We start from the raw sequence: 23,093 nt of genomic DNA, 5'->3' as shown, positions 1-23,093 counted from the left end.
TTTTTTACAAAACAATTTATGTCCAATATTACAAGGACAGGTAAGATATTTCACATCTAATTTTTTTTTCTTCAAATTGGAGTAAACCAAAATTGAATCTTTAAAAGAGAAAATAAGATACGGTTAGTTTCATTGTAGGTGTGGTTTGAGTTTAAGCCGTGCTAATCACGTAATTATTAAGATTTTGCTCTCCTCTCGTAATTTACAAAAAATATATAAAAAAATAAAAATTTTTAATTTTTAAAATAATACTATTTTAATGAATACAAAAATAAATTAATACTTAATTGATTTGTGATACTTATCTATAATATATATAAAATGTGAAAATGTCGTATTGTCTTTATTTTAAACAGAAGAGTTGAATTTACCCATGTTTTTATTATTTGGATTTTTGTTTTCCGAAAATTATCTGAATGTGATTATTGTAACTAATACATTCCGATAATGGATATGAACATATAAATTATAATCTTCCAAACAAGCCTAACCCATTATTGGTTTTGTCTAATTATAACTGTGTAAGAAAAAACCAAGACATTGGGAGCCCATGAAATGACTGTAACGACAAATTGTTGTTTCTACGGTTCTACTACTTGTTTACTTGGTCACCGGGGGACCAATGCCCAACATCCAACTCAACTATTTTTTTCTTATTCTCCATCTATACATACATACATATATATGTATGTATACATGAATTGTGAGGAACCCAAAACTTCTGTCCTTTTGTTCTTTGTTGCGTGTCCCTCTTTGTTTTCTTGGTTGCAAGCAACTGAATATCTACAACGCAAGCAATATTCAAACTCCTAACTACTTTATAACTGTCTTATATTTTTTATGTTTGTATTTCAATATGTATCAAATATGAAAAAAAAATGGGTTTAAACTTGAAAATAATTTTATTTTTAACTGCAGTTAGAATAGAAACGAACATAAATATTAAATGTAAAGTAACATAATGAGCAAAGTAATGAAAGAATTAACACGCGATATTTGTTAATACAATTCATAAATGGTCCTACGCCTATGGAGCTCGGCCCACTAAATGATTTTATTCAACAATTATCAATATCACCTATTGGCTTAAGCCTAATTTACCATGCCCTAACACCAATTCCAATAATCACAAATCATTCACTCAAATACCTTATAATACAATCAATAAACTGCTCCAAATAATTTTTAAAAGAGTGTCACAAAATAACACAAAAACACAATAAAGCTCTCATAAAGACACCCAAAAACTGCTCTCAAAGTGACGCCCAACTTATTTATAGGCTAATTATAAGAGTCTATCCAACAAAGTTTTTGATAAGTTTTAAACTCTTATTTAAAAGCTAAAACTATCCCATCAATTATCCTTAATATGTATCATTGTTTTGTCAAACATGTCACTCCTTGGTAGGCAAAAGAAAAGGTCAAACACCTGGGCTGAAACATCTCACGGTCCAAGCAAAAAATTCTTTCTTATTCTAATAGAATATGAAACGAGCATGTCAAAAACACCAAAAAAATATAAAAAGAGTAAATTATGCTCAAGGTCACTAAACTATTAGCAAGTTTATGTTTTACTCGTTCAACTTCAAAAAGTTACAAAATAGTCATTGGACTATTTGAAACTTTTCATTTAAGTCACTAGGATATTAAAATAGCTATAGTATGGACTTTTTTATTTGCACTATCTACACCAATCAAAAGCTTTCATTCCTCTTTTCTTCTATAGCTCAATTTTGTTTTCCATGAAACAACTTTGAACGTTATGAATCTGTGAACCAAAATCCAAACAATTTTCTTTTTTAATCTCCGACACTGATCGTCAGATCACCTTGGATCTAAGGTATATTCTTTTACTCGTCGATGGTTACTGATCTATTGTACTAACCGTCAAATCGTTGATTAGAGCTCGCTAGCCAAAATTTAAAAAAAAAAAAAACCTTAACAAGTCAATTACTTAAATAAAACTTTCAAATAGTTTAGTGATCATTTTTTAACCTTTTGAAGTTGAGTAACCAAAACATAAACTTACTAATAGTTTAGTATCAATGAGTATAGTTTAAGTGGAAAAATACTTAAAATGTAGTGTTTTAAGTTTTTTGTAGATTTATTCAAGGGTCAAACTATTTGTCCAAACTTAATGGTTAGATTAAAATTTTTAGAGTGTTTGAACAAAAATGTTAAGATTGAAAAGTGGGTTTAATAAAAAATAATAATATTATTTAAAATACGGGTTAGATTTGAGCTCTAATAATTAAGGCTCAAGCTCAACTCATCTGGACCTAATTTTAAGTTTATATTATATATATTATGTAATTTATATTATATAAAAATTAATATTATACTATAATAAGAATAATAAAAATATTTAAAGTTGTTTTTTAAATTTAATAAAATATATAATTAATAAATATGAAAAATATATTATTCACAAACCTAAATAAATTTGAATTAGCCATTATAATAAAATGTGATAATTATATTTTATGTGAAGTATGTAATTAACATCATGTATGAATCTATCTAAACTCATTTCGACCTATAAGCACTTCTAATATATTAGCATGATGATATATAAAAGCCCTTTTCATGATTATCTAAACCGGACTAGTTGAAAACATATCATCACATAAATATTCTTCATGCAGGGAAAGTCAAAAAGGTTTTGAGATTAGTATATAATGTTCAATAAAACATGTAGTGGTGTCTCCTTGTGTTTCCACTTTCACAAATTAATAATTATTTAATTATTAAACTTTTAATTGTAATTAAATTAATTTATTTTCATTTGATTGGTATTTTCTCAAATAAAATATTGATTTTATGCTAATAGTTTCTTTATTTATAAATTAAAGAATAAGAGATAATTTCGATATAAGTAAAATATTAGTGATTGATTCGATTACTAATAAAAGATAAATGCATAATAATTTAATTAAATTAATTAATCAAATGAGGGTTTCTTTATATTCTTTCCAAACCTAAATATCTAAGATTAAACAACTTTTTTTTTTTACATTGTGGTAGTCTTCACAAACATAAAAATTAGAGCTGTTTATGAGTTGGGGTGAGTTAAGTAAAAAAATTAGGTTTATTTTCTAGGTTCGGGTTAGACCCGACCTAAAAAATAGGTCTAAAATTTTATCCAAGTGCAGTGCGGATAAAAATATTAAAACTTGAGCTCGACTCATATTAAAATTTTTATATTATTTTTATATAAATAAATTTTAAAAATATAATACATCAAATACACTAAAAACATTAAAATAAATGTTTCTTGAAAAATGGAAAAAAATAAAATATATACTTAAATAACACTAAGATAAACTCAACTTAACAAGTAAACACCTCTAAAATAGTAACAAAATTAATAATAAAACAAGAGTTGTACAATATCCAAACAATAACGATAAAATAGTAGCAATATAATAGAGAAATGATAGCAAAACAATGAAAAAACATTTTTTTTGTAAATTTGGGCCGGGTATGGGCCAAAAAAAACTTACCTGAGGCTTAGACCGTTTAAAATTATTTTTTGCCCAAACCTATTTTTCGAGCATATATTTTTACCAAAATCCTCTCACTTTTTGAGTGGACCTTCGAGTAAAGTCGAATTGCCGAACTCTTAAACAAGTCTAAAAAAAACTCTTTTTTTTTTTTATCTTTATTTTACTTTTTTACTATTTATTTATTTATTTTTTAAATTGATATCTATCCATATCATGGATTAAAAGTAAAAGGTCCCCAAATTATTATGCACTATTTCTAAGGGAAATCCACAACATTCTCATTGTTGAATCAAGTTGGCATCGCCCTCATTTCTTTTTCCCAAATCTTGTTCTTTTGTTTGGAATTACATTTATAACCTTTCGTTTATTTTGCATGTAGAAACTTTTATTTGCCCCCAAAATAAAAGAAAGTATAAATTTATTGAAGGGTTATTTATTTAAATTGAATTGAATTTGGGTTGGATGAACTTTTTTAATTGATTTTTAAAATTTTAATTATAATAAATGATCTACTAATATTACTTTAACTAGCATATCTTCGACCACCCCTTAGAGTAATTCAGAGTTCTATTAGTTATTTGCAATGTGACCGAGGTTAGCATAATATCCCCAAACTTAGCTTCCGAGCTATAGAGAGCGGCATCAATTTGTAGAGTGCCTTATCGAAAGTGTGAGAACCAATGACATTGCACTCTTCACTAAGTGTTATATTTTCATAATCACTTAGTCATCTTTTCTTCGACAGAATATCTTTCATAAATTTTATATAGTTAAGCATTTGTTAAAGAGTTTCAAAAAAAATTTATATAGTTAAGCATTTGTTAAAGAGTTTCAGAAAAATGAATGTTAATGGAAAGCTACTTAAATACATCAAGAAATTTCTGAAACTGCTTGTCTAACGTATTCTGGTGCAACCTTCGCGGGAATTGTGGTGGAGAATATTTTGGCTTAACTATCTCCTTTGATGGCTGTCTCATGATGAACATGTTTTTTAGAGCTTTCTTAAAGCTCATTAGAACTCTTGTCGATTGGTGGGATAGGCAAATGATTTTTTGCATTTACCTCAATTGATGGAGAGGCACTCGATAGCTCCCTATCATTTCTAAAAATTTACAATGCTCTCTAGGATTAATAACATTAAGAAGGCTAATTGTTTGACGATAATGCTCTTTGTGGCCTATTATGAATGGCATAAGCTATTTGACCCACTTGGGTTTCCAATACCTTCATCCTAACATCGATTGCTTGCATAAATTGTTGTGGGTTGTTGCGAATGTTGCCTTTAATACTGGCTTTGAGGGAAAACCGGAGGTTCAGCTAGTCTATCTTGATAAAAATTGCCTTGATTATTACCCCAAGCAAAATTGGGATGGTTCCTTCATCTTGGCATATAACTGTTGACGAATTGGTTATGTTGTTGTCTTTCCAAATTTCTAACATATCCAACCAATTCTGACTCAAATGTGCACTGCCAAGAATGGTGATTATCCCCACATTGGTCACAGATAGCATAGATTGGTTGCTTCATGTTAACCTGATCAATTTTCTCATTTACATCTCACCCAAAACAACTAGTTCAGCAAGAAGAGCAATCATTGCATCAACCTTGTCGTAACCATTTTTTTTGAAAAAACGGGAATCGACTTGGATTTTGAAAATGAAAACGAAAAATTGGGAGTCGCCACCGATCCTTTTTGACGAGGTGTGATCGGGTCACCTCATAAAAGTGGTTGTTTTTAATAAATAGTTTGATTTATTTAAACAACAATTTTGGTCTACGCAAATCAAGAAAACAGGTTCGGGAGTCGGTTACTCACGAGGAAGGATTAGCACCCTCGATACGCCCAAAATTGGTACCTAGTTGATTAATTAGTGTCTTAGTGTCGAAAATTTAAAAACTTGAAAGAATTTTAAAATACGATCCTTCTTTATAAAAAGCTCAAGTGTTAAAGACCTTCTTGTCTCAAAATATGAAATGTCACATCCAGTAAGTTAGGACACGACATCTTGAATTTTCGAGAGCGAGCTTGCCTTTTATAAAATCTGTGTATTTTATTAAAAGGGTATTCGATTATTTAGAATAAACGAGAGAAGTCGAAACCCAGTAAGTTAGGGCACGTTTTCTCGAATTCTCAAACACCGAATATTGCCTTTATTTGAAACAAAATTCTTATTTCGAGATGACAAAATGTCATACCCGGTAAGTTTGGGCACAACACTTCGCATCTTCGAGAATAAGCATTTTTCAAAACTCGTATAGTGATTTGAAAGAGTATTCCGTTATTTAGGTTAAATGAGAAAAATCGAGACCCAGTAAGTTAGGGCACGATTGTCACGAATTACCGAATATGGAATATCACTTTTATGAAGGAATTATTTTAAGGTATCGAATAAAAAGCATGATGAGATATAGAAGCAAACCATGAGGCGAATGCGTAAAAATAAGCGTGACAGTGTCAAACATAATAATACGAGCAATTACGATAGGTAAAATAATGACAAGGCTAATAAATAAATGCATGAGGAAAAGGAAACGATCGAATACATAAGTAAATTAATAAATAAAAATGACGAAATAAAATGACAATGATAATGAAAGTGATGATAACGATATAAGTAAAGATAAACGAATAAAAGCGAATAAAAAGAAAATAATGAATAAAGCGGGAGATGTTCAAAAAAGAACTCGTAATAAACAATTATTATGTAAAACTAAAGAATGATAGTATAGTAATGGTAATAATAATATTAATAGTGATAATACGGGTAATGATTTAGAAATGATGTATGAAAGTGCATATACGTACGTGTATAAGTAAATAACATATGATTTGAGTGAGGAAAGAATAAAATAAGTGTATTTAAAAGGTGATAGGTGAAAATGTAAGGATAATAGTGATATAAATAATAATATTTGAGTAAAATAATAAGTAAATGAAAATATTATGAACCATAATATGTGACATATATATATATATAATAATATTACTATATATAAAGGGTATATATACATGTATAAAATATAATAGGGGTGAAAATAGATATAACAATAATATGATATAAAAGCATATATATATTTGTATTATGATATTAAAAGACATATATATATGAATAATAATAATAATAATAATAATAATAATAATAATAATAATAATAATATATAGATATGGTAATGTATAATACAGTTATTAAAAATATATACGTAACATATAGAAGAACACAATATTAAAAGGATATGTATATGATACACATATTAAATGATAATAATGTTAGAAAACAATTATTAAAGGTATTACCTAAAAATACATACATTATGTTAAAAATAAATATATGGTGATATTAACGGTATATGCAGAATATATATTTGGATATTATACGTAATATATAAAAGAATATATATATATATATATATATATATATATATATGGTATTAAAAGGAGAAATATACATAATATATATGTACATATGTATAAAAATATAGACATAGTATAGTATTAACACATATATACATAACATGGAGCATAACACATATATATTAAAAGAATACCTAGGTGACATACAAATATATTAATAAGAATTATAGTATTAAAACTATTAATAATACTTTTATAACATATATTTATAAGTATTAAATAAAACGATAATAGTGAGCCATTAATAAAGATACAACCATAATAAAATACAATAAATAATATTACAATTAAATTAGCATAATGAGGAAAAATAAAAGAAAGGACGAAATCGAATTAAAAAAATGGAATCTTGAGGCTAATTTAAAATAAATGAAGGAAAAGGGGATTAATTTGGACACGCGAGCAAACAGGAGGGACCAAAGGGGAAAATATCCCCTCCCCCCAAAACACAACGTTTTATACAGGACTAAAATGAAATAGAAGTAAAGTTATAGGGGTAAAATTAAAGAAAAAGGAAACAGCGCGAGACCCTATTGAACTAAGCCTCAAAGCGGAAGGGTGAGGCAAATAACCCTCGGTCAAAAGCACGCGGACCCTGGGCATAGGCGGGTCGGGTGCTCGGGTCATTGTCGAAACGACGCCGTTTTGGTGCCTGAAATCAAGGCCCAAAACGACGTCGTATGGTCCCTTTATAAATACCAAAATCTTAGCAAAAAAAAAAAATCATTCTTCCAGCCTCTTTTAAAAAAAAAAATCTCTTCTCTCCTTCTGGGCTAAACCTAGAAACCGGCCAAGGAGGCCACCGACGGCCGACTGTCACGCCACCGTGGCTCCACCACGCTGGCCGCCGTACATGGTGGTCAAAAATTGCCTTTGGGGTAATTTTTCTCCTTTTTTTATTATTTTTTTATGTTTTTTATTTATATGTATAAATGAGGGAATGGGTCTAAAAAACAAAACGAAAATGAAGTTAAATCACCTTAGATTCGCTACTCTCGTTCTTCGATCTCTGATATTGGGCTCTTTTCCTGCTTTTGATATTGCTAGAGTCTATATTCTTTGCTTGTATGTTTGAAATCTAATATTGTTTTTATTTCACAAGTGCCGATTGTTACAAATGGTTTTTTGATTTGGCCTCTTATAGGCATTTTTTTCTACAACTTGCTTCTTGCTTTCTGTCTCTTCTTCTTTTATTGCTGCAGGTAAACGGTGGTGGAGCAGAGGCCACTTGCAGGCGTCGGTAGTGGATGGGGTGGGGAGCATGTGCTGACGGCTAGGGTTTTAGGTTTTCCTTTATTTTTCTTTAATGTATTGGGCTAGGTTATTTGGGTTTTGCGTAGGTTTAAGTTGGTTTGGGTTGTGGCTTAGTGGGTTTAGGGCCCAAAATTGGGCTTGTACAAACCTCAACTACTTTAACCAATTTCTTTGGCTTTACACCAGTTCTGCTCGAAATCCGCTATGGATTATTTTCTACCATATCTTCAATTATCTTGACAAATTTTTCAGGCGACTTACTCAATAATGCCCTATTATTTATTACATCTAGATTACCTTTAATGAACTATCTCAACTCTTTGTATAAAGTCTGAATCAACAACCAATTTGACACTTGATGGTGAGGATGTTGGACTATATACAACTACAAAACAAATTTGTTAGCACTAAGTGGAAAAATAAATCAAGAATTAAGAAATCAAAATTTACTACGTTGTGAAAGAACCACTGCCTAGAATTAAGAAATCAAAATTTACACCGGAATAAGAAAGGTGGAGCACATTTGATATTTCTCTTCTCAAGGAAATCACATTAGAATTGATTCCTAAGAAAGTTTGCAGGAGTCAAATGAGGAAGGTATTTTGCTTTCAGTGTGTCAAATGAGGAAAATTAGCTCTCTACTTGTACTAGTAACAGAAGGGTAAAATAGTAAATATGCAGGGGTAAAAGAGTAAAATACGTAGGGTTAGTCACAACAGTGATCCACCATTTCTACGCAACAGTAAAAAAATATATACTGTTCAGATTTTCGTAACAGTCAAAAATCGAAAAAAGTCAAATTATTTTAAAGAAATTATTTTCTGAAAAATAATATAAGAATTTTATCCAAAAAGAAATATACGCGGTACATTTCAAAGACACGTGTTAACACAGTCATGAAAAATAATAAATATGTAGGGGTAAAAGAGTAAAAAACTGCAGGGTCAGTTACAAAACCAACCCACTATTTCCATGCAACAGTCAAAAAATATATAGTGTTTAGATTTTTGTAACAGTCAAAAACCAGAAAAAGTCAAATTGTTTTAAAGAAATTATTTTCTAGAAAATAATATAAGAATTTTATCCAAAAAAAATACAAATAGTATATATTAACATAAACATGAATCGAGTGAGGAACGACAACATGCATGTATTAAATTTATAGCCCAATTACATAATTGAAGTAAGAAGTAAGGCTATATATAAACCCTTTTAATAGTCTATACTTAATCAATGTGAGATATATCCAATTACCATCAATTCTTTGCATTACCAATAGAAGACACTTTTTTCCATGTCCTCAAACAGTTTTCATGCCTCATGTAAAGTTTCCTTTCTATATGATTAGAAATTAGTGATGTCATTTCGCAATTTTGTTGTAGGAAAGAACTACAACTTGATCTTAAGTTGTAATCAACTCATTTGGTAGTTCATCTAATTAATTAGTAGCTTATCTAAATAAAGAAAACAAAAACAACCTTAATTTAATAGCTTCTACTGAAACACCATTAGATTTGAATGTACTGCACAATTTGATGAACTTTCGCAAATGTTGGTTGGGATCTTCACGAGAAAAACAGAAAAAAATGATTAGTTTCGACCATCTGAATAATTGTTGATTTGATCTCAAAGTTGTTCACTTCCACAAATTAAAAAGTGAATATTAGTTCAAAGCCCTTCGATATAAAGTATGGCATAGTCTCTAATAGACCTAGGAAATATGAATAACAAGAGTAGAAGGAGGAGCTCGAAAATTAATTTGTGCATTATCAATATCATTAGCATTGGTGTCATCCATGATTGACTCTTCAGATTCAACTTCAAAAATGATGTTCAATCAACCGAGCCTTCATAGATTTTTCTCAATCTGTAAATTAAGTGGCAACAATTGAATCTGAATTTAACAAAATATTTTTAACAATATTAACAATTAATAAATTTTAAATATAAAAATAAAAAATTTTTAAAAATAAAAATACAAAGATTAAATTCTAAATTTATCAACTTTCAACATATCTTAATCTAATTTAAAACATGGTTGTAATACTTTTCCCTTGATACGTTCCCTGCCTGCGACAACTGGTAAGGACATAGGGCAAGAGAGACGTGTCAATAACGCGGCTTTGTCTAAGGCGGACATCAAGGCTTTGATATTGAATATTTGTGTTTTTTTCTTTAATTAAAGAAGTTATTATTATTATTATTATTATTATTATTTGTCCAATTAATTAATATTGATAGTTCCCTAATCTAATTATTTTTAAGTGGTCCAGCTCATATCTCTATAATTTATATTCTCCCATGACATATTTTAATGAGATTAAATATTTATTAGATGCTTTATTTATTAAATAAATTGTTAATATATACATTATCCTTTCAACCATGCTTTTAAAATTTAAAACTATTTTCCTTCCAAAAATTATTTATTTAAAATTTTACTAGAAAATAAATATGATAACTATTTGCTATGATAGAGATAAGGAAAAGAATACATAAATTCAATTCATATAAATTAAGATTTAAAATCAGGTCTTTGCTTCGAGTTTCACTATGTGTAATTATGAAGTGTCATGTATAAATTTTTCCTTTTTTGTGATGTCATTGTTGTGAGTTTTTCCGATTATTTCCATTTCTTTATGATTCTACTTGTTGGGGTTTCTCTAATTATTTTTATTCTTCGTTATTCTATATACCATTGTAGTTGGTTAACCAAATATTGATATTTGTACTTACAATTTATATTTGTGTTGTGCCTGTATTTATATTGTTTTATGATATTTGAAAATAACAAGAGTTTATTTTTCTCTAAATTAACCTTGGTTGACTTTGTTTTCAAAATATTACCGTGATGGACATATAAAATTATAAAATTATAAAGAGATTAAAATTAAAAATAAATAAATTTCAGGGTCAAAAATATAATATTTCCATTTACCCAAAAGGAGTAAAATTACCTATTTACAAGCTTACGGTGATTCCACAATAAATAAATTAAACAGATAAAATGCGGAAAAGAAAAACTGATATGGTATTAATTAATAAACAACTTATAATTTTCAGGGAAAAACGAAATATTATTAATTATTAAATGACTTTTAATTTTGATATAAAAAGTTAAATCGAAAAATTAACATATAGATAGATAAATAAAAGCAGCTAAAAAGCAAAGGCAAAGTCAAAGAGGCAAAGCTTCCCACCTTTCAAAAGGACCTAAAATCCAACCAATGGGATTTCAATTTCGTCAATCTTCACTTAATTTTCTCTTCTTTCGGTTTTCTCTTTAGCTTTAGGTTTTTCACTACTCTTCTGCTTTTTATATCTGCTCAGCAACAATCAAGCTCTCTTAAAATTCAATCAGGTAGTTCAAATTGTTTTAGTTTTAAGATTGAGTTGAGATTTCGATTTGACTTTTTTGGTTGTTTACTGAGAAAACGTTGGAAAATTGAAGTTTTTTTTTTTTTTCCTAGAAAGTGATTTTAGGCTGTTAGATTCACTTCGTCTCGCAATTCTTTTTGAGTGTCCTAAAAATTTGTAGCAGAATGTTTAAGTATTATGAACTCTTTATAGTTTATTCCAGAATATATGAGTTGAATTGGTTTTGAATTTTATTGATTGAATTAAAGTGCTTTCAGTTAGGTGGTTATTCGGTGAGGATTACAGCATCATCTCATTTCTTTGTTCTGAACTGTGTTGGGGATTATTAATACTATTACTTTGTTCTAAGCTAATGTACTCTTTATTTTGCTTTTGTTCTTGAATTTGCAGAATCTGTTTGTTGGATATTTTGGTACACAATGATGTGATAAAATCATTAAGTTTTTGTGTGTGAGAAACCTGCGTGACCGTACTGCACATTTTTAGTAGTGTGGGCTTATAAGGATCATATTTATCGAGTAAACCGATGGAAACTACGAGGAGATGGTTCAACAAGTTCAAATCGAAAGACAAGGTAAGGTCTTCAAAGAATAAAGAAGCTGTAGGTAATGCAAAGGAGGGGTCTAAACCACCAACAAGTGAAGAGGCACCATCAGATGTCACCAAACAACGGGTAGCAGCTGCAAAGCAGTATATTGAAGACCATTATAAGAAGCAGATGAAAAGCCTGCAGGAAAGAAAGGAGCGGTATTGGATATTTCCCTGTCTAATAGTTACTGTCATGGTCACATAACTATGATATAGCATGCAGTGTAACTGTGTGCTACGCTACAGACTGATGAATGGCTGAATTATCACGTGTCGAGTTATTTTGTAGCAGGTTTCAGTTACAGAAATTTATTCAAAAAAGATTAGTACTTGCATTTCACTCCATATCATCTGCACAATGTAACTTGATAAAGCGTACTTTGTGATTTTAGGAACGCAAGAAAAGTAATGGTAGTTTTGTTTTAAAGAATAGGGATGACGTTTCGGGTAATTATGATTTTATGCAGGCGTGATATTCTAGAAAAGAAGTTGGCTGATGCTGAAGTCTCTGAAGAAGAACAGAACAACTTACTCAAGTATTTTGAAAAGAAGGAGAGGGAATACATGCGTATGCAAAGGCATAAGATGGGGGCTGATGATTTTGAGCCATTGACCATGATTGGCAAGGGTGCATTTGGAGAGGTAATTAAATTTGTCACGTTGTACCTCATAACATAGGTGTTTCTTTTGCTTTTATTTCTGGTCTTGCTTTAATCTACCTGTCAAAATTAAATGAGCTATGAAGACCTCTAGATCATTATGCTAAAACCTTATATTTAAAATTTCTCCCTACCATCAGAACTTTTTTAACTGAGACAATGGATCTAGGGAACTTCTAGGAAAGCCTTCTACTTATATCTGATTTTGTCGCTTGATTTGCTTGTCACTGATGCTTCTGAACCTAAGTTTTATCTCTCTCCTATGTTTCACCCTTTTGTGTAGTTATCTTCAATCTCAAACATCTTGTTCTCTTTTTGCCAGAATTACTTTTAACGTAACTTTTTCTCATTACAGGTTAGAATCTGTAGGGAGAAGGCAACTGGTCATGTTTATGCTATGAAGAAGCTCAAGAAGTCAGAGATGCTTCGCAGAGGCCAGGTATATGATTTTAAGCCAGCTATGTAGTTTCCTTGATGGGTTTTGCGCCATGATGATAATTTGTTAGTTTGCATTTCTAATGTTCAGGTTGAACATGTGAAAGCTGAGAGAAATCTACTTGCGGAGGTTGACAGTAATTGCATTGTTAAACTATATTGCTCCTTCCAAGATGAAGAGTATCTATATCTCATTATGGAATATTTACCTGGGGGAGATATGATGACTTTATTGATGCGGAAGGATATACTAACTGAAGACGAGGCCAGGTTTTATGTTGGAGAAACTGTCCTGGCGATTGAATCAATCCACAAACATAATTATATTCATAGGTGATTCGGCATGATGCTAATCCTTCATACACTGTTATATAACGGTCTTCTTGAGTTTGCATTAAGTGGTGAACCCATTCTATGTCACATGTTGCAGAGACATCAAGCCTGACAACCTACTACTCGATAGAAATGGTCATATGAAATTATCAGATTTTGGATTATGTAAGCCATTAGATTGTAGTAATCTCCAGGAAAAGGATTTTTCTATGGCAAAAAATCTCAGTGGGGCTCTTCAAAGTGATGGACGACCTGCAGCACCAAAACGCACACAACAAGAGCAGTTGCAGCATTGGCAAAGAAACAGAAGGATGCTTGTAAGTGCTTGACTACCACATAACTAATGCAACTAAGTATTTTTTTTTTCTACCGATAGTAATAGTGGTTGGGTTTACAAAGCAAGAAAGTTCCCAACTTGTTTCTCCTTTATTTTCCATAGTTCAGGCTTGCTTTTTTTTTCCAGAGTTTGCAAGACTTATTGCTCATAGTTACTCTTATTGAAATCACAAATGAATGTTGCTTGAACATTTAAATGTTGTGATACTTCAGGCTTATTCTACAGTCGGTACACCTGACTATATTGCTCCAGAGGTTTTGTTGAAGAAAGGATATGGAATGGAATGCGACTGGTTTGTATATGAAACATGATATTTTATTTGTATTTATTATTGTCAGATATGGTTACAATGGTATTTTTTGGATACTTGTCTAGGTGGTCTCTTGGTGCTATCATGTATGAAATGCTTGTTGGATATCCACCCTTTTATTCGGATGAGCCAATGTCAACCTGTCGGAAGGTATGTTTTTACATTAAGTTATTGTGCTGTCATTCGTTTGTGCTATTATTTATACTTCTGTCTATCTTTGAATCTGAACATTGTTTGTAACTAGGTTCCGTATAGCAACTATTTATTTTACTTCGTACTTTCTTTGTTACTGATGACTGGTGTTGTCCTTTTCTCTACATTTTCCAGATAGTGAATTGGAGAACACACTTAAAATTTCCAGAAGAAGCAAAACTATCACCCGAAGCGAAAGATCTTATCAGTAAACTTCTATGTAATGTTGAGCAGAGGCTTGGCACAAAAGGTGCCCATGAAATTAAGGTGTTGTGCGGTGTGTTCTGTTCTAGATTCTTTGATTTTTGTTTTAAAAATAGAATGCAAATTGCTAAATTAACTGGCTCTATCTGTTTTCTTCCAGATTCACCCATGGTTTAAAGGTATTGAATGGGACAAGTTATACCAAATGAAAGCTGCGTTTATTCCCGAAGTCAATGATGAGTTAGATACACAAAACTTTGAGAAGTTTGAAGAGGTAGATTAATGGTACAATTCGTACAAATATGCAAAATGGCCTGTTTAGACATTTCCTTACTACTGTCCTTTTTTTGATACACCAGGCTGACAACCAAATTCCATCTGCAACAAAATCAGGTCCATGGAGAAAGGTCAGGACACATTTTCAATAAAATGTCCTGAACTGAGAACTCAGTGATCATTTCTTAACCAAGTTTGCTAGAAGTTTTCAAAATTAAATGGCTTCATTATTTTGGTGTCTGGTCAGGGATTTCTGCTGGTTCTTTTGTTGCACCTATTCTAATGTTCAATCAAATGAATTCTTTGAAAATCTGCATTTTCCTTTTATATCAGAACCTTAATCTGAAAACTTATCTTGGGGAACACAGCATTGTCGGCAATGTTGGCTTTAATATATATGTTATACTTCATTATGTTAAATTGTTGAAATCAACTTTCTAAAAAAAAAAACATATGTAATAATGACTGTCTTTAACTTATAATAGCATGGTTAAGAAGGGATAGTGGATCATATATAATGTTTCTATCGCTCACGAGCCAAAATTATTTAATGATTTTCCGTTGATGCAGATGCTTCCGTCCAAGGATATAAACTTTGTGGGTTACACATACAAGAACTATGAAATTGTAAATGATAATCAGTTACCTGGCATCGGTATTTTGCTTACTCCTATTTATATTTTTTTTCTTTTGCTGCTTCAGTTTTCGGTGCTCCTTATCTTTCACATCTTCCTCTTCTGGTTGTTATGAACTGAAGATTTATCTCCTGCAAATTTCGAACCTAGCAAGATCTTTGTATTTGACTGGTTCTTATCTCTTCCATCGTGCAGCTGAATTGAAAAAGAAAAGTTCAAAACCCAAGCGACCTTCCATCAAAGCCCTTTTCGGTAAGATGCTATCACTGTTATTATGCTTTTGGTGGTTGCGCTCTGGTTATTGGGTTACGTTAGGCACATCACACACACCGGATGTTATCAATCAGGTGTTAATCTTGATCTATGTTTTGCAGAGGATGAATCGGCAGCAGCTGCCAGTCAACCTGTCCAAGGGAGCTTTATAAACCTCTTGCCTCCACAAATCGAAGAAGCCCCAGAGAACCATTCGAGAAAATGAATGCTGCCATATCCTCGTGATAACCTTGTGTTCCCCGGTGCTTAGCGTTTGCTTTTTGCCACATTAACATTTCAAATTTTTAGGGGCAAAGGTCCCCAAAACAAAGTGGTTTGAGATATGGGATTTGGCTCTTCCTGAGCCAGTTAGGAAATTGTTCTTTTCTGTAAAAATAATATCTGAAAGTAAATATTTTTTTCATATTTGTTGTGTAATTTTTTTCCCTCTCCAAATTATTATGTCAATTGACATAGCTGAAAGAAGTTACTTTATAAGATCCCCATTGTTGTTTTTCATTTTGCATGTAATTATTAGTTACTTGTTCTCAGGTATACCAGTACCGTAACCGTTTGCATTAGTATTGCACTATTTAAACGTAATAATGGTGTTGAATTTTTAGTGTAATTCGGATTTTAGTTTTAATTTTATGAAAGTTAATTATTTATATTATTAGGTTTGAATTTTTATAATTTTGTTAATAGAATAAATTTAGTGATATTGTGATTTATTTTAATTTTGTGTCTAATTTATTGTTAAATAGAGTCTGATGGCAGTTTTAGGATTCCATAATGTATATTTTTTGGAAATGATTTAATCTTAAAAATTAATTTCAAACTTGATTCAAGAACTAAGTCGATTGATCCGAAACAAAAGATTATGTGAATTTGTACTAAATCATCGAAAATTATTCAACTAGTTTTATTTTTGAAAACAACCTGAAATGAGGTAAAAATATTATTGTTAGATGTCCACTCGAGTGGCTATTTACCATGCATCATATATTAATGCTTTACAACGCCCATGCTTTTGTAAATTTTATTATATTTCTGTTCTTTTCTCAACACAAAGTTAAGAATAAATTACGCTATAAAACATTTTATTATGTTCAAATTTTGTCAATAAAATAATCACTCTATCAACTAGTTATCTTTTAGCTGATTTTATTAATTTTGTGATGAAAAGATATCATGTCAATTCTAAAATTAATATAATATTAAATTTAACTCTCAACATTTATATATTTAATCATGATTTAAAAAAATTAACCAACATTTATACATTATCTCAATTTAATATATATATATCATAACCTTTTTCCTCTTTCTTTCCCTAACTTCTTTTCTTTATTCTCTTGTATTCTCCTTTCTTATCCTCCATTACTTTCCCAAATCCATCCTCTATGGGGAAGGAGTTTAGAACAAAAAGGAAAATAGAAGATTTTAGAACTGCCACTTCATCACAAAGTCAACGACAACTAACAAAATTAGACAAAAAAAAACAAATACAATTTGGATAACTATTTTGTAATTTTTTAAATTAGATGACCAAAAATAAATCTTAAAGCATAATTGTAGCTTACCCAAAAATTAATAAAATTTAAGTCATGAATAAGTATCTTTTGGCTTTGCATCATTGATTCATGTGAATAAAAGGCACCACTTCAGCCATGTAATTATTATATGCTTCTCAACCCCTTTCATGGAGTTATTCTAATAATATTGTTATTTAAAAAGATAAATCATGAACAATACAAAGCAATATCTAGCACCAAAGACAAAACAAGTATCAGATAAGAATATAAATCCGACACATTATGTTATGTAGCATATATATGATAAAGTTATGTCAACTATTGATGCCCTACATGCTCCCTTTTACTCATTAATGGCTACCAAAATGATGATAAAAGGACACTAAACAAACCCTTTTCTCACTTTAAACTGAAGTAGACAAAGTAATAATAATAATAATAATAATAATAATAATAATAATAAAAGGAAAAAAGAGAGAACAATGATTAACAACATAGCCCATGTTAAATTTTTAATCATAGCAGCATCCATTTTTCTTAACAGTAATTACAAACTTAGCCAGTACTTAGTACTTATGTTGCGAAAAATGGTCCTTGGTTCGAACCAAAGCCTCGAAGGACTTGAAGAGAACAATACTTCCAATGTAGATGACACATAAAAGCCATAGTGTCTTTGCTATAATATACTTTTCAGGCATTTCTTCTTGTTTGCTTCTAATGAAATAAAAGAAACATCAAGTGTTTTATTACAGCTAGAATAAAAGTTGAAACTTGGAAAATATATGAACAATTTTCCCTAAGGTGAGCATGATATCATTCCTCTCTTTTTTCTTCAATGACAATCTAGAGGGGCATGATACTAGTGAGAATACCTGAAAGGGTGCACAAGGAGATTGTTGCGGTTCTTGATGGAACCAAATTGTGGGCACTGATACAAGAGAGTAAACTGTTTGTAGATACCGAAATAGTGCGGAGATCTCCCTCAAGACAAGCAAATCCTTACTAGATGTGTAGTGCTGTTTATTTCCTTTTCCCGCTCCCGATTGTCAAGAACTCAAAGTTCCTAAGGGCATCGTTGCGGCTACTTCTCGTGGCTGCAGTACGAGTAAAAGTTGATGATTTGGATTCAAACCCAGGTTGAACTCTCTGAGTTGTTGACAGGCGACCACTGCTTGAGATCAATCTGCTAGACCGGTTGTCACTAGGCTCACCAGAGGAGTTAGGTCGGCTGCCTGATACAACAGGCCTCTTTGAAGTACTACCATTTCTTGAGGAAGAGTGAGCCCTATCAGAACCAGGTTGCTGAAGGAGAGAGTTTAGAAGAAAATCATTACTTCTGTCGCACATATGCTCAAAGACATTTAAAAGTGTCATTTTCCAAGAAAGAAAATGGTATGCTGGCATTCATAGGAACACAATAGTTGAAATAAACAGAAAAAATGCAGAAGCAGGATTGCTCACCGTGTCTTTGGATGATAGCACATTGTCGGGAGATCTGTGTCTAGACTGATCACCATGCCCTGATCCATTCCGTCTTGCAAATGCCTCAACAGCACCAGAGAACCTTTCTCGAATCTCTTGACCAACTACAGCAAATCAAGGTCAGAACATGTCAAATTAGGGTGCCTTTTAAATAAAATATTTATGTCGAAAAACTTAATTCACCAGTAAAATTTTCTTATAATCTCAAACCAGGTTCTGAAAAGGAACAGACCTGAAGGCCTTCCGGTTCTTTCAGCAGATACTCCTTGAGGATTTAAACCCGGCTTTGGGCTTGGCTGTTAAAGAATAATACAAAACATAGTATAAGAATCTTAATTAAGAAACAAGTTTAGTTCCATGAAAATCAATGCCAGCATATTAAAGATCACTGACCCGTACTCTTGAGCTAGAGGCAGCCTGTGGATATCTCAGCATGGTCCAATCAAATACGTAGTCAAACTGATAACCTGCATCAATTTGTTGTTAAAATCAATAATTTTGGGAGTTCAAAAAGCATATATAATGGTAAGAAATCTCTAGCAAATTTAAGATGATGAACTAATCCGAAGACTGATTCAATGTTCAAAACAAAAGTGAGGATTAGACTAGCAAGTCAACCTTCTCGAATGAAAAGGTCCCGGAATAGCCTCTTCAGGTATGAATAATCTGGTTTGTCTTCAAACCGTAGTGATCGGCAATAATGGAAGTACGATGTGAACTCAGAAGAATATGATTTGCAAAGGACCTGAAAATGGCATATTACTTGTCAGGCACACAAACCATCTTCAATTTATTCATATAAAAGAATTCACTGGTAATTAAAGCAAGCAAATAATACTACCTCTATGGGGGTAAGCATCTTCTTTTCACTAATTTTGTCGTACTTCTGCTTTTTATTACCAGCTTTCAAACCCTGCCATGGAAGGCTGAGACAGAACAACAAACTAAGTTAACAATGTGACTCAATATATAAAAGAATTGTGAAGTATACAACCAGTTATGTGTTCAACCAACCTTCCCCTAAGGAAGTACATAAGCACATAACCAAGAGATTCGAGATCATCCCTCCTGCTTTGCTCTGCGAGTTATGTAAAGCACGGTGAATCATACATAAAGCCAGAACAGTCCAAAGTGACAGGTCTTTGCTGAAAGTAAAACCCATATCAATAAAAATGCAGTAAGTTCACTCACCGACTCCAAGGTGAGTGTTAACACTTGCATATCGAGCTGTTCCTGTAAGATTCTTGTTTTCCCTATTAGAAAAAATGGATAACTTAAAAAGAGAGCCCATGTCCAGTAAGAAGGTTCATAAAGAAGACAAAAATAGTACAAGATGAAGTTAGTATGGCAACATATAAGCTATGCGCTTATGGGAAGAATTGACAATTGATGCTAAAGCTTAATGCAAAATTAAATATCAAAATTTTCTCGAAGTAGTTAATTATGAGGCACTCCAAGTCAAGGATTGAAAATGGATGCCTTAGGCATGCTGATGCACGACAAACATGAACAACGAAAATTTTAACCATCTTCCGTTTGCTAACATAAATAGCCCTTCTGTGATAACTTGTGGGCTTTAAATCTATTATGATGAATTAAGTCAAGCTTAGAGTTCTTTAAGTTGGGTAAGTTGATGAACAATCTCAAAGACAAAACATTAAATCCTACAAGAAAAAACATCATAAGTATTACCTGTATGGTATGTGCTTGTGCGTTTGAAGATCCCTATACTTTTTTGCAAGGCCATAATCAATTACATATACCTATGGTGAAAAGTGGGAAACAACAGAATTAAGCAACATATACTAGGACATCTTTTTTACTCCGACAGTCCTTTTATCTCAAACATAATTTTCAGTTACAGGAAAACAATAGCTATTTGGAGGAAAAATGATATTTCAAATAGAATTTAATACTGTGAAAATCTTATAAGCATGATCTTGAGCCTTATCATCTCTTTACAAATCCATGAAATGCATGTGCCTCTAGATATAGGAAATAAACAGAAAAACGTGCCTGATTTGCTTTGCGCCCTAAACCCATCAAAAAATTATCAGGCTTTATATCACGGTGAAGAAAACCACGAGAGTGCATATACTCAACTCTATTTATCTGAATTACCAACAAGCAAAACAAGTATTAGTAAGGCAGCCAATTGACAAGGTTAAAAGTTCCCTGAAAAAAGCAGCATACTTACTAACTGATCTGCCAGCATCAAAACCGTTTTTAAAGAAAACTTCCGGTTGCAATAGTTGAACAAATCTTCAAGGCTTGGTCCAAGAAGATCAATGACCATAATACTGTATTCACCCTCAACTCCAAACCATTTTAAATGAGGAATACCAGCTGCACATAAGAGAAACTACTTACTGACTCCAACTTATGATAATATACAGATAAACATGTGAGAGAGAGTAAACACAACAAAACTGAAAACTCACTCCCTCCTTGAAGAAGCATGTACAGCTTTGACTCATAGTGAAGTTGAGGATGTTTGGTCTTGACAGGTTCCTGGGCAAACAAGGAGAGTACACAGTGATAATTGGTTCAAACTTTCAAGCAATGACAATACTATAAAGTTCAATTAGAATAACAAATGGAAAAAGAAATGATAGAAACATTACTACAATGTAAGAACTCAAGTTCTAGAGAAATTTCTTAAGCACCATCCCTGTATTAGCAGCAAACGTCACTCTCCAATTCTACGACTACTCGAAATAAATCACAGTCAAACAAATTCTTACCTTGACTCCATTTTCACATTACAAAAGTAAACATATAAAGAAACTCTCCATTAATGCTTTGTAGCCAAGTCAACTTGAACTTATTGCATACATCTAAACTCCAACTCAGTGAACTACTTAATAAAAGCAGAAAGTTCACTATTTGGTTTTCTTAGATTTCAATGGCATAAAAGAACTGCTTGGATTTGAACAAACACAGGTGCCACCTGATGGTCCTGATCTCCTTTGACAAGGTAGCTCTACAAACATTAAAATCTAGCGTCAAATATACTAATGAAATTGTTTTACACTCCCTAATCTAAAGCACCAAGCAAAGGCTTAATCTAAAGTACTAGTAATCCAAATGAAACACAAAGAAATACATCACAGAATAATGGCAAACAAAAGCACAATAGTATCGGCTTAATTGACCATATAACACGTCTAGTGATTAACCAATACAATCTTTTAAAAAACTCCACCAAATCCAATGTGTGAGAAATGCAGTAAAACTTCAAAACATTACCAGCTTAACAGCCACTTCCTCTCCACTTTGAACATTAACGCCTGCAAAACAAAAAACACCAAAATCAATGAAACAACTAAAAAGAAGGAAAAAAACAAAAAAAACAAAAGAAATATGGTTACAATAATACCTAAATAAAGTTCACCAAATGATCCATTCCCGATCTTTCGACCAAGCTTGAATTTTCCGCCAATAATATGTTCCATGATCTAATCTTAATAAACTTTGCACACTCAACTATATATCACAATAAAGGGAAAGAAAAACACCCTTGCCTCTTATTTCACTAAACTAATATTGACAAATTGACTCACTATCCTTCTCTTTAAACTAGTTCTCAGATCGATCAAAATTATTAACTATCAACTCCAGAGATCAAAACCCAGTTTCTAAAATCCTTATAAAAGCTCCCTTAAAAGAACAAAAAGGCGTTAACCTCTTTAGTGACTAAAAGGATAATAAACAAAAGAAGCAAACTTGACTGAGAAACTACGGAATACCCATTAATCAGTGAACCAAGGCAAACGTTTTGGGACCATCAAGCTGCATTTTCAAGGTGGGAAAAAGAAAAGAGAAAATTTTAAGGAGATAAAAGTTCAGTAGTATAGAAGGGGGAAAAAGGGCTATATTTTTTATTGCCCCGGTAAAGGGGAATATGGGAAAAAGAAACCAAAAGGAACAAATTTATGGGCAAAGAATTTAGGGGGGATGATCTATTGGATCTGGGTTATAAGACAAGGACTTAATTTTCTCGGGAAATTTCTTTTGGACGAAGAAAAAGGAAATACTTTTTTTTTTTTTTTTGGAGAAAGAAAGAGAAATAAAAATGTTTTGGATGATTGGATAGGAAGTTCAATGATAAAATTGATATTATATTAGTAGGTGGATTTTGTATTTTAAAACAAAATTACTATTTTTATTATATATTTAAATTTTGATTAAGATTAATAAAATATTACACTAAATATAATAATAAAGTAAATTAATTATAATTATGGTCCAATAAAAATATACATGAGAACCTAACTAATTAGGTATCAACAAGATATTATATT

The 23,093-nt window shown here is 31.4% G+C and overlaps 2 protein-coding genes across 3 annotated transcripts; one reads left to right on the top strand and one right to left on the bottom strand.

Annotated features, from left to right (window-relative positions):
* The first annotated feature begins 11,314 nt into the window (after positions 1 to 11,314).
* LOC108474375 (uncharacterized) lies at positions 11,315 to 16,400 on the top strand. Of its 2 annotated transcripts, XM_017776282.2 has the most exons (14): positions 11,315 to 11,534; positions 11,942 to 12,298; positions 12,607 to 12,781; positions 13,154 to 13,237; positions 13,325 to 13,566; positions 13,664 to 13,883; positions 14,116 to 14,195; positions 14,279 to 14,363; positions 14,541 to 14,672; positions 14,770 to 14,883; positions 14,969 to 15,016; positions 15,456 to 15,540; positions 15,716 to 15,772; positions 15,895 to 16,400. In XM_017776282.2, exons 2-14 carry the CDS (start codon positions 12,078 to 12,080, stop codon positions 15,996 to 15,998), a joined length of 1,647 nt encoding a protein of 548 aa, XP_017631771.1. In that variant the 5' UTR covers positions 11,315 to 11,534; positions 11,942 to 12,077; the 3' UTR covers positions 15,999 to 16,400. The 2 variants fall into 2 exon arrangements, with proteins under 2 accessions (XP_017631771.1, XP_052881923.1); XM_053025963.1 differs by lacking the exons at positions 11,315 to 11,534; positions 11,942 to 12,298 and adding an exon at positions 12,304 to 12,431.
* Positions 16,401 to 17,790: 1,390 nt separating this feature from the next.
* On the bottom strand, positions 17,791 to 22,879 carry LOC108476272 (casein kinase 1-like protein 10). Its single transcript, XM_017778435.2, has 14 exons — positions 22,169 to 22,879; positions 22,039 to 22,079; positions 21,231 to 21,300; positions 20,987 to 21,135; positions 20,806 to 20,901; positions 20,482 to 20,552; positions 19,981 to 20,042; positions 19,804 to 19,867; positions 19,631 to 19,715; positions 19,408 to 19,534; positions 19,183 to 19,256; positions 19,022 to 19,085; positions 18,769 to 18,893; positions 17,791 to 18,609 (listed from the first exon to the last, which is right to left on the bottom strand). The coding sequence occupies exons 1-14, from the start codon at positions 22,242 to 22,244 to the stop codon at positions 18,328 to 18,330; spliced, it is 1,386 nt and encodes a 461-aa protein (XP_017633924.1). The 5' UTR covers positions 22,245 to 22,879; the 3' UTR covers positions 17,791 to 18,327.
* Between the last annotated feature and the right edge of the window lie 214 nt (positions 22,880 to 23,093).

This window comes from Gossypium arboreum, chromosome 3, assembly GCF_025698485.1.
Source record: "Gossypium arboreum isolate Shixiya-1 chromosome 3, ASM2569848v2, whole genome shotgun sequence".
NCBI classification, from domain to species: Eukaryota; Viridiplantae; Streptophyta; class Magnoliopsida; order Malvales; family Malvaceae; genus Gossypium; species Gossypium arboreum.
Note: the sequence above shows the minus strand (reverse complement) of the source record. Positions and strands in the feature narration are given on the sequence as shown.

Excerpts from the sequence above, each read along its gene's own strand:
- LOC108474375 (XM_017776282.2), top strand. The coding sequence starts at position 12,078 with ATGGAAACTACGAGGAGATGGTTCAACAAGTTCAAATCGAAAGACAAG. Across the intron at positions 14,196-14,278 it reads TATGGAATGGAATGCGACTG|GTGGTCTCTTGGTGCTATCA; the intron begins GTTTGTATATGA and ends ATACTTGTCTAG. Across the intron at positions 15,773-15,894 it reads TTCCATCAAAGCCCTTTTCG|AGGATGAATCGGCAGCAGCT; the intron begins GTAAGATGCTAT and ends TATGTTTTGCAG.
- LOC108476272 (XM_017778435.2), bottom strand. The coding sequence starts at position 22,244 with ATGGAACATATTATTGGCGGAAAATTCAAGCTTGGTCGAAAGATCGGG. Across the intron at positions 20,902-20,986 it reads TGATGCTGGCAGATCAGTTA|ATAAATAGAGTTGAGTATAT; the intron begins GTAAGTATGCTG and ends TTGGTAATTCAG. Across the intron at positions 19,086-19,182 it reads CCTCTAGCTCAAGAGTACGG|CCAAGCCCAAAGCCGGGTTT; the intron begins GTCAGTGATCTT and ends ATTCTTTAACAG.